General features: G+C 35.2%; 1 protein-coding gene across 3 annotated transcripts in view; it reads right to left on the bottom strand.

Moving 5' to 3' along the window:
- Positions 1 to 467: 467 nt before the first annotated feature.
- PPP1CB (protein phosphatase 1 catalytic subunit beta) overlaps positions 468 to 19,847 on the bottom strand; it is a 40,800-nt gene continuing 21,420 nt past the window's right edge. For all 3 annotated transcript variants that reach the window (XM_036113240.2, XM_036113241.2, XM_036113239.2), the window contains 6 exons: positions 18,119 to 18,349; positions 15,927 to 16,031; positions 13,659 to 13,730; positions 8,545 to 8,696; positions 5,592 to 5,726; positions 468 to 2,332 (listed from right to left, as the gene is read on the bottom strand). In XM_036113240.2, the coding sequence (XP_035969133.1) occupies positions 2,228 to 2,332; positions 5,592 to 5,726; positions 8,545 to 8,696; positions 13,659 to 13,730; positions 15,927 to 16,031; positions 18,119 to 18,349 (800 nt within the window). In that variant the 3' untranslated portion in view covers positions 468 to 2,227. The remainder of the gene's footprint in view (positions 2,333 to 5,591; positions 5,727 to 8,544; positions 8,697 to 13,658; positions 13,731 to 15,926; positions 16,032 to 18,118; positions 18,350 to 19,847) is intronic.

Here is a 19,847-nt window from a genome sequence, read left to right as displayed (position 1 = left end):
AGTAAGTCACCGGGTGTTATATGCAAACAATGAATCATGGAACACTACATCAAAAACTAATGTAATGTATGGTGATTAACATAATAAAAAAATCTAAAAAAAAAACCAAAGTCAAATCCAAATTAATATGTTTTGACAACACTGAGATTAATAAAAGACTGCCCTGTCTCCTGCCAAAGATTTATTTTTCTAGATCGCTTCACTATGACTACTAAGAGTACATCTAAAATTCTATTAGAAATTGCTCAACTTACACTCCAATTAGGAAGATATTTAAATCACATTACATAAAAGCCTGTGTAACCTAACCTAATACATCATATGTAGTATATGAACACCTCCAGAAAAGAATCAACTCAATATATGTCAAAGATGTTAAAATTTTATGTTTGAACAGAATGTGTGTTTAAATGTCTCATTGTAAAGGGGGGAAAAAAAAGGAATAAAATGACCAGTCAGGCTTCATATCAATTAGACAACTTTTACTAAATGAGAAAACTACATTTAAAATGTGCTTTAAAACAAAATGGAATTAGAAAAAAAGACATATGCATTTGAAAGAACTTTGCACTGTGCTGAAAATCAAATCTCTTGCAGTAATACAATACGCCAATTCATAAAATGTAAGTTAACAGAACTCTCAATTGAACATTTTCAAAGACAATATTAAGGTCAAGAATTTCACATCAATGGTAGCACATACAGAAGAAGGGCTTTATAAATATGATGTCCATCCCTATGAAGCTTACAAATTTGACAATACTCAATAAAAGCTTTTAGAATCACATCCAAAAGGGTCGCATCCAAAGAATCACAAATCTGTGTCCTGTAAGTTCTCCTTCTAAAATCTTTATGTTGACTTTTCTACTCCTTGTCATTTGTTAATACTAACCCTTTAAAAAAAGAGAACAGGAAAAGAAATGCTGCAATAAACCCTTGATCATGTACAGAAATTATTGCTACTATAGTTCACTACAAAGCATGTCTATACAATATTGTATGAACTTTGATCATGAAAAATCAGAATAAAAATCTTTAGTGACATAAGCCTTACAATCGTATACAACATTCACATGGCAATATTAGACAGTTAAGCACCCAATAACCATAGTTGACAAAATGTCCCACTGACCAGCACTCATTTAAATACATCCTTCGTACAGAGGGAGGAAAAAAGAGATAGTGTCAGCTTTCCAAGGCTTGTCAAAAAAGGATTCTCATGTTCTGTGGATCTAAAAACAAATAGCAACAAGAACAACAACAACAAAAAACCCCAAAAAAACCCAAACAAAACAAAACAAAACAAAACAAAACCAATGCAGGTGAGGGTGTTGTTACCAGAAAGTTAAGCATGCCAAAAGGTGTTTCGTGCGAATTAAAACCTAAAGCCAAGGTACCACATAATCACATTACCAACTAGTTGGGTAACACTATATGAGCCTTATCTTAAAGTTAAATGAAATGCTACTGCACAATAGAGCATCAATAAGTTAAAAATTAGAGTGCACAAATCCAAATCAGTGGCAATTTCTGTATAAAGCAAAATATTCACTATCAGCTGTAAAGTTTGCCCAGTCAAACTGTTTGATTCAATCACTGGATTGGATAGTTTGCCTATTTTTAAAAAATATCAATCTCTAAAATTCCTTTTTACTGTAATGAGGCATAAGTTTTCTTAGTAAGATCAAACAGGTACGTAAGTAAATAAGCAAGGGAAAATAATAGTTGGTGAATGTCTTTAAAGCTCTTCCCACATTTCACTTGTAAAAATGTTCAGGGAAAAAAAAATTAAAATATTTGCCATTATTCTAGCAAAAACAGAACAAAACAAAACAAAACAAGCCCAAAATAATTAAACAACCAAGCAACACTAAAACCACATTACACAGATGGATCATCATGCTTTCATCTGGTTTAACTATCACATCTAGTTTAACTGGGATGCTTTTCAACTTTAAAAACTGTGATACATGAAGATGTAACTTTAATGGGTAATTTTGAATTTGGATTTAACTTTGCTGAATATTATAACAGAGTATACTTATTACAATACAGTGTAGCACATCTTTCTATTAGAAAAAATTTAAGATCCTTTACCCGTCTCCTTAAGTTAAAGGTGTGACATCATAAAGGGTGTCAAATGGCTGGATGGTTTTACAGTGCACACTTATATATTATGAAGTATGTCCTTAACAAATCTGATGGATTCTTTACAGAATTCCTTTCTTCACCTTTTCTTCGGTGGATTAGCTGTTCGAGGTGGAGTGACAGGACGTCCTGAATTCAGTCCACCATACTGGTACTTAGCTTTCTTTTCAGATGGTTTCAATATCTTAAAGTAAATAATTTATTAACAGTGTTATTCTTTCAAGTGCAATAAGTTAAGGAAAACTGTTATAAAAGTGGACTTTTCAAGAAATAACAAATTGTAAATAAAATATTTACATAATTACACAAATTGCAATAAAAATATAGAAAAAACCAGAAAAGTTTCATGAACATTTCTCACATTTAAAGTGTGCATAGATAACTAAATATCTGAATACTGCTATTATTTGTCATTCCGTTAATAATTTAATAACAAAAGCTCAAGCACACAAATCCTATCAACTACCCAATCCTTTACGTAAAAAAAAAAAAAAAAATTTACTTTAATTACTTTCTTTATTTTGAGAGAGAGAAAGAGAAGGTGTGCACATGGGGGAGTTGGGGGAGTGGGTAAAGGGAGAGAGAGAATCTTAAGCAGGCTCCACTCCCAGCGTATCACCATGGAGCCAATGCAGGGCTCAATCTCATGACCCTGAGATCATGAACAGAGGCAAAATCAAGAGTTGGACACTTAAACAACAGCCACCCAGGCACCTCAGGTGAAAAAAAAAGAAAGAAAAGAAAAAGAGAAAGAGAAAGAATTGAATTACCATATCTCTATGGTGAGTGAAGAACACTTAGTTTATGAGTCAAAGATCGAGTTGGCTACACACATGAAAAAATGCTCATCATCAGGGAAATACAAATCAAAACTACACTGTATCACCTCACACCTGTCAGAACGGCTCAATTTAACACAGGAAACAACAGATGTTGGCGAGGATGTGGAGAAAGGGGATCCCTCTTACACTGCTGGTGGAATGCAAACTGGTGCAGCGACTCTGGAGGTTCCTCCAAAAGTTAAAAATAGAACTACCCTACAATTCAGCAATTGCACTACTGAATATTTACCCAAAGGATACAAAAAAATACTGATTCAAAGGGATACATGCATCCTGATATTTAAAGCAGCATTATCAACAATAGCCAAATTATGGAAAGAGACAAATGTCCATCGACTGATGAATGGATAAAGATGTGGTACAGATCTACAATGGAGTATTACTCAGCCATAGAAAAGAATGAAATCTTGCCGTTTGCAAAGGCACGGAACTACAGTGCATTATGCCAAGCAAAATAAGTCAGTCTGAGAAAGACCAATACCGTATGACAGAACAGAGGAACAGAGGGGCAAGAAAAAAAAAAAGGGAGACAAGCAAACATTAAACCATAAAATAGACTCTTAACTATAGAGAACAAATTGAGGGTTGACTGGGGGAGGTTTGCAGGGGGATAGGTTAAATGGGTGATGGGTATAAGGAGGGCACTTGTTATGATGAGCACTGGGTGTTATATATAAGTGATGAATCACTAAATTGTACTCCTGAAACTAGTATTATGCTGTATGTTAATGGATCCTACCACTACTTATTTAGACAGTAATTAGTCACAAACTCTTTAATCTTACTTCATGTGTAGATCTTAAAAAATATATATTTATATATTTTACATATCATAAAGTCCAACTGTTTAAAATGTACAAGTTGATGATTTTTAAAATACTTAAGAGTTGTACGACCACTGCTATAATCTAATTTTAGAGTTTTTGTCACCCCAAAAGAAATTCTGCTCCCATAAGCAATCACTCCACATTTCCATTCTCTACTACCCGAGTAACTCCCTTCAACTCCAAGGAAACACTAATCTTTCTCTATTGATTTGTCTTTTCTGGCTATTTCACATAAATGAAGTCATACAATATGTGGTCTTTTGTGACTGGCTCCTCTCACTGAGATAATGTTTTTGAGGTTCATTCATGTTGTAGCACGTATCAGTACTTCATTACTTTTAACTGTCAAACAATATGTCATTTAATGGATATTCCACATTTTGTTTTCATTCTTTAGGTTTCCACGTTTTGGCAATTATAAATAATGCTCCTATGAATATGCATATACCTGTATTTGAGTACCTCCCTTCAATTCTTTTGGGTATACCTATGGGTGGAATTGCTGGGCCATATAGAAACTCTATGTTTAACTTTTTGAGGAAGTGCCAGTTTCCAAAAAGCAGTTGCACCATTTTACATTCCCACCATCAATGTATGAAGGTTCCAACTTCTCCACATCCTCACCAATACTTGTTATTGTCTGACTTTTTTATTGTATTTATTCTAGTGGGTGTAAATAAAGCTTTAACCTACATTATAGACAGAAAATTTCAATATTTACACAAAAAATGTGTAGAAAAGATATATAAAGCATTTCTTAGAACTATTCAAAGTGTCATAGTGTCTCAATGAGAAAGAAATTAATCCAATTCCATTATGCTAAATGTTGAAGGATAAGGTCTAGTTCCTATGCTTAAATTATAAATAAGAAGTCACATAATTTACCATTCAATTGTACTAGCTGATAGAAACAGTAAAATACAATAAAAGGAAAGAAGGATAGGAAAGCCCCTTTACATTTAGAGAAAGAGGAATATAGTACATGCACGAGAGGAACATAAAACCCTTTGCAAAAACAAAGCATTGAAGTTGTTTTGTCTGTGAACAAGAATGATTTTAAAGTAGCACACTATAGACAGACTATGGACTCTGAGAAACAAACTGAGGGTTCTAGAGGAGAGGGGGGTGGGGGGAATGGGTTAGCCTGGTGATGGGTATTAAAGAGGGCATGTACTGCATGGAGCACTGGGTGTTATACGCAAACAATGAATCATGGAACACTACATCAAAAACTAATGATGTAATGTATGGTGATTAACATAACAACAAAAAAAAGTAGCACACTATAAAGCCAGAGTTGGTCTATTTCTTGCAAAAGGAAACAAAAGCTAAGTTATTAAATGAACTCACATTCTTTTAGTAGGTTAAGACCCTATTCCAAGAAATGATACAGGAATTTAACAATTTAAACATCTGCATCAAGAATGATTAACTTAGGTTCTCCAAAACTCTAACATCTGATATATACCAAAAAGTCTGGAACCTTTGTGAATGAAAACAGAAATCTCTAACAAATCTGTGATAATCACTTTTTTTAAAAAAAGGTCTTTATTTATTTGAGAGAGAAAGTGAGAGACAGATCATGAGCAGAGGGGGAGGGGCAGAGAAGAGGGGAAGCAGACTTCCCACAGAGCAGGGAGCCCCACTCGGGGCTTGATCCTAGGACCCCGGGCCATGACCCGAGCTGAAGGCAGACGCCCAACCGACTGAGCCACCCAGGCGTCCCAGATAATCACTTTTGAATAAAACTGATTTATATGTATTTATATCATACCTGAAACGAACACATCAAAGTTTCATCCACGCTCATCATTCCTCCAGCATTATCAAACTCGCCACAGTAATTTGGGGCTGAAAACAGGGTGACCAATTGTCGTTTAGCAAAAAATTCATATCCATCTTCTACCACCTGTCAAAGGAAAGGTCAAAAGAAAAAACACACTTACTTATAGCTAATTCTCAACTGTCTATATAATTGAGATTAATGTGACAAAGACCTAAAATTTAACACTATTTTGTTTTGGGAGCTTGATTTTTATTTTTAAGCTTGCCTTAGAATATTAAAATTGGTATGCCTTTTCTATAATGGTAAGGATTTAGCTTAAATGAAATAATACATTTGTGATAACTAAAATGTTTAAAAATTACACCATTCTAAGGCTCTCCATATGCTAATAAGTACAGTATCTATGGGAACTTTGGACATCAAGTACTTCTTAGATGATGGCATTATATCACAACTATGGAATCCTTAATTCTTTAATGATTTAACATGATTTCTAGAATCTGTTGCCAATTTCTGAATGATTTAAACAACTTAGGTTTCTCAGCTCTACAAATCTGAGAAGTAGAAGCAATGACACGTAAATATTTTATATTTATTTATGGTAGGCAAGAATAATTTTTGAAGTCTTTTAGGCATCCTTTGATTAAGCGAAATTATCCTACAATACTTGCTAATAAGAAAGCACCTCCAAAATAATTTATTTTTTATTTATTTAAAGATTTTATTTACGGGGCGGGGAGGGAGAGAGAGATTAAGCACGCGTGCACAAAGGGGAAGGAGCAGAGCGAGAGGGACAAGCAGACTCTGAGCAGAGCCCAATGTGGGGCTTGATCTCAGGACCCTGAGATCACGACCTGAGCTGAAACCAAGAGTTGGACACTTAACCGACTGAGCCACCCAGGCTCCCCCAAAATAATTTACATTTTAAAATAATTCCTACCTTAGTATCAGGTACATGCTCCTACTGTGATCACATCACGGTAGAATTTAGATATTAATCTTTTCTGTCAAGATCTTGGTCACTGTTATCTACTCCAGCTCAGCCATACATAGTGTTTGGCACTCAGTATATCCTTTTAGTTCTTCTTTTTTTTAAGCTTTGAATCCCACCTTTTTTTTTTTTTTTTAAAGATTTTACTTATCTATTTGAGAGAGAGAGAGCACAAGCAGGGGGAGGGGCAGAGGGAGAAGCAAACTCTCCGCTGAGCAGGGAGCCCGACGCGGGGCTCAATCCCAGGACCCTGGGATCATGACCCAAACCAAAGGCAGATGCTCAATGACTGAGGCACCCAGGTGCCCCATATCATTTTAGTTCTTAGTTTGCTTGTTCACTTGTTCATTCACACATTTACTAAATGAACAGGTTTACTGTAAAAGGATGTATTTGTAGTTTGTGGTGTTTCCCAGCATAAGTCTCTTAATTTTAGAGATAATATGTTTGAAAATAAGCAGAATAGGATTTTGGAAGGGTCTGGAAAAAAGACTGTCCAAACCAACGTAGCTCAATAACTTGACTTTTAAAACAAAAACAAAAACATCGTCCATTTTTGAAAAGATCAGTGAATGGAAATCTATACCTGAAAAATTTTATATCAGTGGGCATCTTATTAGGAAACTTAGCAACTCTGCACTGTTTCCTGGTAGTAGGCTTATATTAATTAGTTAAATCATTAATACAATATTTACCAAAACTGCCAAAAGCAAAGGATTTGGGGATGTGACTTCATTTCAATGGAACTAGGAAATTCTGCTAGAAAAAAGGCATGTGACACACAACATGCACAGAAAATGAAAAGCCAGTCATCTTTGCTTATCCACAGGATCACATAAAGTAGTCAAGGGTCATGGGGAGTAAAGCCCCTCCCCCACAAAGGGAAGTATTGTGGAATAGCATATACTTAATAAACTGCTTTAACAAAGAAAAAACAAGGAATCTTTAAAAGTATTATACTTAAAATTTCAAATACTTTTAGTACTTTCAAAAGTAGCAAGAAAAAGTTATAAAAATGGGATAGTCTCAATTTACAAGCTTTTTCTGATTTTCAAAGAATCACAAACTGATTCTTAAGTACTAAGCTTTTGTTAATTCATTTATTCAAACACTAAATGCATGCAGTATCTAAGTTTACAAGGCATGGATTTTTAAAAGTCAACAAGTCACAATTTCCTCCCTAAAGAGTATACATTATAGTAGTGGGGGTAGACATTAAGAAAAAAACAACCACAAGTAAACCTAAACTGTATATATAAAGTAGAATTCAATAAACTCTCTTTACTCACCACCCTGGTTCAATAATTACCAGGATTCTGCTACATATGTTTCATTTATCCCTTTCCTTTGTGTTTTTTTTTTTTTTTAGTAATCTCTACACCAAACGTGGAGCTCGAGCTCACCAGGCTGAGATCAAGAGTCGCATGCTCTACTGACTGAGCCAGCCAGGTGCCCTTCTGCTAATATGTTTTAAAGCAAATCCTAGACATGTCATCTTACCTCTATATACTTGAGTATGCATTTCTAAAAGAATGGACATCCTTCTTACATAATAATGCTATTATCACAAAGCTAAAACAATGACTCCTTAATATCTAAGACCCAGTCTATAACTGAATTTTCCCAACTGTCTCAAAAATGTCCTTTAATACTATTGTCATTGGATTCTTATCTAAAATACATAAACATCATATTAAAATGGGATCAAATGTTTCTAGAAAGCTTCAAACACCAAAAAAAAAAAATCTATTAGTTTGAAACATTTCCTCCCAAGAGGGTGAAAAAGGGTTAACAATTTATTAGATTGTTAACTATGAGATTAAGCTATAGGCTTCACCTCTCCTACTTTCCTTGTATAATTAACTTTCTTGGATCTCAGTTTCCTCAAAAGTAAAAAAAGCAGATTTGTGTGAAGTTAATATTAAAATATTCAAAAGTTTTATATCATACCTGATGAGCTCGACAAATCAAGTCTAAATCATGACGATTCAGAAATTTACTGACTACATCAGCTCCAAAAGTGAAGGAAACACCACGATCATTTTCTCCCCAGCCTTGCACATCCTTATCTGGGTCAGACCACAGCAAATCACAGAGCAAACCTTTGAAGAATAAAAACATGGCAATGAAAAAACAAAACAAAGTTTATAAAATAAAGTATATCTGTATCACATTTCTTCTCGTGCCCTCTTACCCTTTAATAAATCGTAACAATCACTTGCTCCCTAGTATCCCTGCCTACCAAATTTAGCCACGTTTGCTAGCCCAACCATATAAATGTAATTTTACCTGGCTGAAAGTAGCACTTTTCAACTCTTTCCACATATAGGAAATGTGTGTATGGCACACTCTAAGCACACAATGTATGGAAAAGGCTATTCATCTTTTGTACATAGTTTCTCCATACGGATAAGCAATTGACCCAGCAGCATTTCCTGAATTGAGGATACTTACACTACTTCTGGGTGCCAACCTATTCAATTAATCTATTTTATTTATTCCTAAGCCAATAAGACACTGAAGTTCTTATATACATCTATATATTTGGTAGGGGTAGTATTTCCACTTAGTATTTTTCTTCAGGATTGTCTTGGTTACTTTCAATCCTTTGTTCTTTCACATATATACTTCCAAATCAGATTGTGTAATTCCGTGAATCCAACTGAGATTTCACTGGAATTGTATTTGACCTAATGATCAATTTGAAGGAAGAAAACATTTTCTGTAAAAGTTTGGAGGATTTAAATGAAATATGGATGAACAAAATCAGAACAGATCCCTGGCTTTAGTTCTGGGCGTATAAGAAAAGAGGTCAGAGCTAAAAATACTTATCTGAGTATCTTCGTCATGCTCATTATTGTATAATCTTAGGAGGGACTCAGACTACCTTGGGAATGTCAAGTGAGAAGACCAGTAAATGAACTCTAAGGAAGCAAACACTAAAATGCAGGCAGAGGAAGGAGAAACGGGAATGAGCAAAAAATACTGGGAAGGAATAATCAAAACAAAAGGAAGAGATTAGAACAGTAGAGAGCTCCTGAAAGGGGTAAGAATTATCCAGAAGTAGGAAATGGTTAAGATTCAAGTACAATGAATAAGTGGAACAGGACTAAAAACCAAAAAATGTGCCACTTACAATTCTATCAGCAGACCTTAATGAAAGCAGTTTCTTTCTTTTCTTTTTTTTTTTTAAAGATTTTATTTATTTATTTGAGAGACAGAGAATGAGAGACAGAGAGCAGGAGAGGGAGGTGGGTCAGAGGGAGAAGCAGACTCCCTGCTCAGCAGGGAGCCCAATGCGGGACTCGATCCCGGGACTCCAGGATCATGACCTGAGCCGAAGGAAGTCACTTAACCAACTGAGCCACCCAGGCGCCCAACGAAAGCAGTTTCTTGATGGATGAGAAGAAAATGGTTAAAAGTCAAACTATAGTGAGATGAAGAGGGGGTGGATGTTGAGATGGTGATATTAATGTACTTTTGTAAGAGTTATAGTGCTAAGGGAAGGAAAAACCAGTGCTAAGAGATGATTTATTTTTAAAATAAGTCAGTTTCAAGACTTTTTTTTTTTTTTATAATTCATAAACTTCATAATACAGGTTCTATCAGGAAAGGAGAACTTTTTGAGTTATGATATAGTTTGTCTTAATAGGGGAATTATCTAAAAAACCTTGTAAAATTGGTGGCAATGTACTCTTAATTTCTATTACTATTTTCTAAGCTCCTGCTATGATGCTTGAAGAAGTCTATCAGCATACAAAACCCACTGGGATAGTCTCAATTTACAAGCTTTTTCTGATTTTCAAAGAATCACAAACTGATTCTTTAGAACACACAAAAACACCAACCCCAACAACCACCAGTGCTCTATAATACTTTTTCCAGTTTGTTTCCACAGGTGAAGCAATGAGCAGGAGGCCAAGATGTTAATCTTTAATTTTAAGGTGACAATAAAACTAGAATGTAGTTGCTTTCGGAATTATTTGGGAAATATGACAGTCTGGATGCATATAAAATCAAATAATGGTAACAACAATGTGGCATTTTTCAACCTTAATGGAATCAAGACAAGAATCTCAGAGTCAAGGTTCAACATTTTATAATTAAATTCCTAATGAACAAGCATCTTAATCATTTAGCTGTTTTTAAAAATGTATTAATTTATAAATTAAACTTCTGAAGATTACAGAGAACACCCAGGCTTAAAATGTCCATTTTCAGCATTTCAAAAACTTGCTTCACCTTTGAAAGTGACTTACGTCTGAACTATGTTAACAGAATCTGAAGATGTAATGACTTGAAATATGTATTTATATTGTACCTTATTTAAAAAACAGATTTTAAATAAATGGCCCATTATTTATTTTATTTCTAAATTCCGTTATAGTTAACTTAAAGCGTTATATTAGTTTCAAGTGTACAATATAGTGATACAACATGCCTTATTATTTAAATACTAGTTTCTATTAGGTTTAGTCAAATATATTCTATAATTATAATCAAAATCTGATTAAATGCATGCTTTTTTACCTTTTGTACTCAACACAAATTGTTACTTGCACAAGTAAGTTATGAGGCAAGTTACTATAATATGCAATGTCAGTGGCTTACTGATAAGAGGATCTATACACCTCTTCATAACGGGTGATGTTTAATCATGAGTAGCATTTTGAGTGATATTATCAGGCCTTCAGTACACTGAGCAAAACGATCCAATCATACTTGAAATCAAATAGCCAAATGCATGTTCTTAACAGTTCAATTTAAAGGTTTAGCCATGTTTTGCTTAGGTCTTGGTTCATGAATATTTTTTAATGACTACTTTTTTATAGACTCTTTGGATCTTATGAGTAGAAAATGGAAAGAAAAAAAAAAAAGAGTAGGAGATGTACTTAGTAACCATCTAGTCCAGCCCTACTTATGAGTAATCAACTCCCCTTTACAAAATTACCAATAAACAATCCTCTTATCAGTAAGTTGTAAGACCTTTGGTTTTTCATTTACATGGTCTTAATATATAAAGGATTTCTAGACCCTATGGCAGTCTAAGCAATCCTCATTTTGAAGATGTTCAAGTTTGTTGAGAACTGATGAGTATGATACATACAGGGTGAGTCTGATTACACAAATAATAATGGGACAATTAATCCAATAACGTAATTTATTAAGAAAAAAAAAGGTCTGGTAGAAACTGAAAGGACAGTTGTGCTTATGTTAATGCCCCCCCCTTTTTTTAAAGTAGGCTCCATGCCCAGAGTGGAGCCCTACTCGTGGCTTGAACTAGGGTGCTGAGATCAAGAGCTGGCTGCTTAACTGACTGTGCCACCAGGTGCCCCTATTAATGCTTTTAATAGTGAGACAGTGTGATATAATAAAAATACATTTGGTCTTTGTTCCCATTCCTGGCACAGAGCTCCTAAAGCCTTTGGAATTTCCTGAGTGACAGGGATATCTTTTGTTATTTATAAGGAGCCCCTTTCCACCACACCTGAGTTTATGCTAATGAAGTGGTTCAGGAGCCCCTAGAGCCCTTCAGGATGGGGCCAGTCAACAGAAAGACCAAACACATGATTAGAGGGTTGGAACTTTCAGCTGTCCCCTGTCTGGAGAGGAGGGCTGGAAACTGAGCTCTATGAAAACTCTGAACTAGACTTGGGAAGCTTCCAGTTGTTGAACATACTGATGCCAAAGAGTATGGAAGCTATTCACCAACCAATGTCCCCTCCCCATACCTTGCCCCATGAAATCTCTTCCATTTGGCAGGTCCTCAGTTTTACATCCCTTTATGATAAGGTGATAAATATAAGTAAAGCATCTGAGGAGGGAGTTGTGGGAATTCCTGAATTTTGGTGGGGCAGTAGTTTGGGTCTCCAGAGAATACCACTTGAGGCTGACAACCTAAGCGGAGGCAGTCTTGTAGAATGGAGTCCTTACTCTGTGGAGTGCTGGCTAACTCCAGGAGTTAGTGTCAGAACTGAATTAAATTGTTAGAAACTCACTTAAGAGTTGGAGAATGGGGTGTGTTGTGGAAAAACCACATACACTGTCAGAAAATGGCACAAAGAAAGGTACTGATATTTTCAGCAAAAGGTGAAATGAAAAGCAGAACAACCTTACTGCATTCAGTTCATAGGTTATCATAGCACTTTATGATATGAATGCCATGATTAGTACACATCTTAGTACATACACTTGCACTCAACTATGAATAATTACCATTTAAAAGCCGAAAGACAAGTTAGGCAACTGTGCCCAGAATTTATTTATAAAATTACATTAGGCTCATTTGTTAATCAACACAGCAATTTATCCTCAACTGGAACTTATTTGCTTTTGTTCTGACTTGCTTCACTTACCCAAGAGTTATTTTGAATCTCTGAAGAGTTAATTTTCATTATTCTTTCACAAATTTTTCACAAAACTCACCATGTATCTCTACGGCTTTCTGAACTCTACAAATTTGAAATATAAAAGATGCAAAAAATAACAGAAAACTACTAGATAATTTTTAAAAAGGCAACTGTATCTTCAGCTAAGAAAGATTATTTTAATTAAAAACTTATGATTAAATTTTTAAAAAATCCTTAAAAACATTTTTTTTTAAATTTATTCTTTTTAAGTAGGCTCCACACCCAACTTGGGGTTTGAATTCTTGGCCCTGAGATCAAGAGTCGCATGCTCTAACAACTGAGCCAGCCAGGTGTCCTCCTTTTGACTAATTTTTAACAAGTCTTTGAAGGACATAAGCAATGCTGATATGAATGAGGCCATGATAGGAAGGTTAAGGGGAATCAATAGCAAGATCTTTTGTGATATATAAGTTTAACAGAACCATACTACGGTTATATATAAAATTTAAAAGTACTGCACCTCAGGAAATAATTAGTGGGAGGTGAAATATATTACTGCAAGTAACCTCTAATTAGCTTATTGATGATTTAAAAAGCTCTATTATTTATTACATAAACCAGTCCTAATTCCACTAAATATATACTATAATTAAGTTCAAATATGTAAACATTTTACGTAAGACAACTAATTAAAGTTCGCTATATACACCCAACCTGTATCAGGGACATCAGTGGGTCTCATAATTCTCCGAATCTGCTCCATAGATTGCAGGTCTGGTGATAGTCCTATAAATAAAAGATGAATCTTACTACTGACATCTAAACAATTTTCACTCAAATAAAGAAGCATTTAATCAAAGTAGATTCACTATGTGAAATTAAACACACTTAAGGTGTTCTTTTTAATGTTATCTTTAATATACTGAGTTATTAAATAGAATCCCACTTTGATGTAATCGAACATTATGATTAGGTATTCTCCACTTTTCCCTACCAGGGTAATGAAATTCCCTTTCATTACAAAAGATTTCTCAAGGAAGGAAATCTTACCACTCTTCTTTCTTTCCAACCATTCCCTGCCCTTCTACAGGAACATATCCAATTTCAATACTTCCTACCACTTCTGTCACTTCTTACTACCCAGTCCTAAATATATTTACTTCCAAGTTTAAATGCCTCATTCTAGCCCATAAGACCTTCCTACATCCCACTCCAATATGCTCATTATTTTCATAAAAGCATAACTGTTGATCAGAAGGATAAGAAAATACCCTGCAATCTTTAGACTAGTACATAAATATAAGCTAGTATTTCTCTTTTATAGATAAATCCAAGTGCCATCACATACTTCTAATTTCCATTTTTAGCCATACCAATGTGCAAGAGCTACAATTTCCTAAATGTTTAGTATCTACTATATGTTTCAACTAATACAGTGATTTATGTTCTATCAGAGAATAAATCATTTTTTACCTCAGGCCTAGACAAGTACATCTACCTTTCCAACATTTCCCCACTTAATTCTTCCTGCATATTGACAAAAAAATAATTTTCTTACAGTATTTTCATTAAATTATTTCCATGTACAAAAACCCAATATGGTAATTAAACCATTCAACAAACTCCTTTGCTCAGTATTCAAATCTCTATAATCTGGTATGTATCATTCCCCAACATGTACTTGACATTCTAGTTAGGCCAGTCCTCACACATTCCTTGAACTAGACAACATAAAAAAGACTCTCTCAAATTCTCTTTGCCTCTCCAAAATCCTCTAAAACCCACATTTCCATAAACATTTGCCCAACAATTCTCTCCCTTTCCAGACTTCACAAAAATTACTGTCTCTCCAAGTACTTTGACATAATTAAATTCCTTTCATTACACAGTATGTGTTTTGAAATACATTTTATCTTTTTCTTTCAAAGATTTATTTTACTTATTTCAGAGAGAGAGAGTGCATGGGGGGGGTGGGTGGGGGGTGGGTGGGAGAGGGAGAGAAGCAGATTCCCTGCTGAGCACGGAGCCCCACACAGGGCTAGATCCAATGACCCTGAGATCACAACCCAAGCCGAAACCGAGTCAGACGCTCAACCAACCGAGCCACCCAGGCGCCCCTGAAATATACTTTTGCTTACTTTTTTGGAAATATACATTTTATCAATAGGTTTTTAATTTCCCAAGACAGCCAGATCATACACAATCTGTATCTTTTCACGGCACCTAGCCAAGTGCTAGACACTTATGTTAGTTTTTCAAATGAACTTTCATATATGCTTATTTAACAAGGCATACAGAAAAACTTATTCTGGGGCACCTGGGTGGCTCAGTTGGTTAAGCGTCTGCCTTCGGCTCAGGTCATGATTCCAGAGTCCTGGGATCGAGCCTGCATTGGGCTCCCTGCTCCCTGAGCCTGCTTCTCCCTCTCCCTCTGCTCCTCCCCCCCGCCCGTGCTCTCTCTTGCTCTCTCACTCGCTCTATCTCAAATAAATAAAATCTTAAGAAGAAATAACTTATTCTATCAAAAAATTATCTTAAGGATGAAAGTGGACATATTACATAAAGCCCAGAACTCTTGGCATATGGGAATAGTAAACCCAATTACATTTGGATTCTGATGAAAGGTATTTAATATAGGCAGGAAAATAATCATGATCCTCTCATTTTTACTGATAGTAGAGGTATCTTTCTGTCAAAACTAAGGCAAAGGGAAGATGTTTTTTCAAACAAAACTATAGTTATCCTCCTTGCATGTGAAATTTAAAGACAAGTACTAAACTAAATTTTCATTTTCATTATGTATAAATAATCATAAATTTCTGGTTACTAAAAGAGATTTTAGCCATGTTTAGAACAGCTCTAATGATTTTTCACACAAGCACTGCTTTGTTTTCCCATAGCATGCATCTTAGTTACTATAGGTCTTTTCTAAACAAATAAAGGACAGTAAGAAAAATCCATAAAGCAAATCTATTAGTTTACCTCCATGACAACAAAAAATCTTCTCATCCACAATGGCAGCTATAGGCAGACAATTAAAACAATCGGTGAAGGTCTTCCACAATTTAATATTAAACCTTCGTTTGCCTATGAAAAGAATAAGCAAATAGAATAAATAAATTAAACCTATTTTCATTTGTTATCTCATAGCTACAGGATTATGAATAATTTCAATTTTATTCTTTATACAGCACTTTCTTTTCTCTGTAATAAGTATTTCTTGTACACTTTTAAAAACGTAACATTCAGCACCTTCCCGTAAAAGTTAAAAAAAAAACCCTCAAAGACTGTGCTATGTATTTTATGGAACAACTATATCAAACACTTTTGTCTTTTAAGATCACTATAATAAAGTAATTTTGAAATAGTCTAATAGACTATTAGTTTATCTTTTCCATTTAACATGCACATTAGTTAAATACTAGCCAAATAAGCTGAAGTGAAAGGGGTGCCTCTAGAGACTGTCCATTTTGACTCTAAGGCACTCAGTAACACAGCATAAATTTACTGCCAAGAAAGGACAATTTCCAAGTGCCTGACTGGTATCCACTTCTGAGTGAATTACAACTTGGCACTACAGCAAGTATAAATAGAGACAAAGGCTATAATTTTCCTTAGTCTAGAATAAAGAGCTACAACAAAGACAATCTCAAGTGTATGTTCACCTTTTTAGAGTTACCTGATTTTCCTTAACTGGGCAATAAGTTGCAACAACTAACCCAGGGGAGGGAGGAAACACACAAGCACTAATTTCCTATGTTTTTATGCCGTAACTTGCCTCTCAATGAAAAAGTATAACTCAAAGCAGTGTTTAAAAGCTGTTCTCACATACATTATTTCATTTGATGTCATTTCTATCCTTGACGATATTCAAGCCCATATTTTATCCTTAAGAATGCACTTCTATTCCTGATACAGCTTTAGAAAAGTGGTTATAGTTAGATGTACTATAATCCACTTCCTGTCTGCTGGTCTGATTTAAACAGGTGAAACCACACACTACACCTTAGAAATAAATATGCAATGTAAAATCAAATGTGGCATCATTCCTATTAGAACACAGCTCCATGAGAACAGAGATTATCTGTCTTCTGCACTGCTACATTCCTAGTGTTTAAAATAGTGCCTGATATATAACTTCCTCAAACATTAGTCCAATAAATGATTATATATAAACCAAGGAGGTAGGGATTTGAATAGGACTCTACTATATTTAAGGATGGAAAAAAGCAAAAATAGATTCTAATGGAGAATTCAGCACCAAAAAACAATAAATTCAATTTGAAAATCACTGTAATTGGTTCTAAATTATAATTAGCCAAACATATATTCTTACCCATGGTCTAACAAGAGCAAATTCGAATGTAGTAATTTAGTAATAATACTTGGAAAACACTACTACAAAACACAAATCAGGGATTTCTTATTGATGAAAAAGAGTACAGTAAGATACACCAGAGTTGTTAGTATCCTTATCTCTGTAGGTTTATAGGCATAGATTAAAATTCTAGGGGCGCCTGGGTGGTTCACTTGGTTAAGCGACTGCTTTCAGCTCAGGTCATGATCCCAGGGTCCTGGGATCGAGCCATGCATCGGGCTCCCTGCTCAGCCGGAAGCCTGCTTCTTCCTCTCCCACTCCCCCTGCTTGTGTTCCCTCTCACGCTGTCTCTCTCTCTCTCCCTGTCAATTAAATAAATAAATAAAATATTTTAAAATTCTAATACTAAACTTCAACTTTTAAATAATTTCATACAACTTTTCAATATTTCTTATGACATAGGGCCAATGAGAATTTCCATCATATCATTAAGAACGCTGAGAACTAAAATCTTTAAATAGACACTAGAAAACTAGAGGCTATTATCTATAGTGACCTGTTTCATGTGGATATTTTACTCTGTAAACTAATTACAAGAGGGCCTTTCAGTTGAGTAATAAGCTGCAGTCAACCTGAAATAACATGACCAAGGAGATCCCACAGAACCAGTTTAATTAGTAACATGTTTCCCAGTTTCAAGGCCCTCTTCCACGAAAGACTCTTCTTGGTCCAATACTTGATAAATTGTATTTTTAAAAAAACTGAATCAAAGGAACTCTTTTGAACCGGAAAATTATCTTAGGGAATATTAGGGAATTTTCCCATTAATAAAAAATAAAATTTTATTTTTACTTACATTCATCATAGAACCCATAAATGCGATTGATGCTAGCACACTCATGGTTTCCTCTTAACAGAAAGAAGTTCTCTGGATATTTGATTTTATAAGCCAATAGCAAACAAATGGTTTCCAAAGACTGCTTTCCTCTGTCCACATAATCTCCTAAGAAAAGATAGTTGGCTTCTGGGGGGAAACCTCCATATTCAAATAATCGCAGTAAATCTGTATACTGTCCATGAATATCTCCTGAAAATAGAAAAAGCCAATTTTAGAACACCTGGTTACTGTGGGAAGCAGCTTCAAATGATTCCCAATGTTTACACCCCTGTGCAATCCTCTCCCTTTGAATGTGGGCTGGAGATGCTAACTTGCTTCTAACAAACAGGATACAGCCAAAGAGGGATGGGCTGTCACTTCTGAGATTAGGTTACAAAAGATCATGACTTCCATTCTGCTTGTACTCTCTTGCCTTCTCTCATTCTTGACGCTGAAGCCAGCTGCCTCATGGAGAAGCACACGTGGCAAAGAACTGAAGGAGGCCTCTGGCCAACAGCTCATTAGGAACCAAGCCCTTGGTTCATCGGTCCATAACAAATGGAACCCTTTCACCGTTGAGCCTTGAGATGACTGCAGTTCCAGATGACACCTAGATCACAGCCTCGTGAGAGACCCAGAACCAGAGGACACAGTAAGCTGTGCCTGAATTCCTGACGCACAGAAACTGTGAGGTGATAAATTCATGCTATTTTAAGGCATAAAGTTACGGAGTAATCTGTTATACAACAGATAACTAATACAGTTACCCTTATTAGCTGGTAGTTTAACAAAGGTTACTCTGTTATACCAAAAAGTGAGACAAATAGCCAGAATTTAGAAATATTTAGCATAACTAACTTCTATTACCCTCAAATTATTTCTGTATCAAAGCATTTTAAAGAGTACCTTAGAGAGAATTGGAATCATTTTAAGATGTTATAAATAACTACATTTGCTTCATTTAGATCACAGAAGAGATTATTTCCACAAAATTTCTTTTTTTTTAAAAAGATTTTATTTTTAAGTAACCTCTACACCCAACATGGGACTTGAACTCACAACCCTAGATCAAGAGTCGCGTGCTCTACTGACTGAGCCAGCCAGGCTCCCATCCACAAAATTTCATGCTACCTCTTACTTAAAGGTGATACACTAAGCTAATTAATGTATTCAACAAACATTTCCTTAGCTAGTATCTTTTATTAGCTAGGTACCGTACCAAGGAGCACCAAGCACATGACTTAAACACAAGAAGAAAGAGAAAAAAAGTATTTAAAGAGCACACCAAGCTGCAGTTTACAAGGTATGAATGTGGATCACTAAGAAACATGCAGGACAATGAAAATTTTTACATATAGAAATAATTCTTGATTGAGTAAAGATGACAATTAAGTCCATGGGACGCCTGAGTGGCTCAGTTGGTTAAGTGTCTGCCTTCGGCTCAGGTCATGATCCCGGGGTCCTGGGATCAAGTCCCGCATCGGGCTCCTTGCTTGGCGGGGAGCCTGCTTCTCCCTCTACCTGCTCTGCCTGCCGCTACCCCTGCTTGTGCTTTCTCTCTGACAAAAAATAAATAAATAAAATCTTTAAAAAAAAAAAAAAAAAAAGATGACAATTAAGTCCATAAAAGCTATGTCATAAACACTAATAGCCACTACAAGTTATCAAACCAAAAGCCAGTATGATACAATACTTACCCCACTTCCCA

This window comes from Halichoerus grypus, chromosome 10 (assembly GCF_964656455.1).
Source record: "Halichoerus grypus chromosome 10, mHalGry1.hap1.1, whole genome shotgun sequence".
Classification (NCBI taxonomy): Eukaryota; Metazoa; Chordata; class Mammalia; order Carnivora; family Phocidae; genus Halichoerus; species Halichoerus grypus.
The sequence above is the reverse complement of the archived record's forward strand: the minus strand, read 5'-3'. Positions and strand labels throughout refer to the sequence as shown.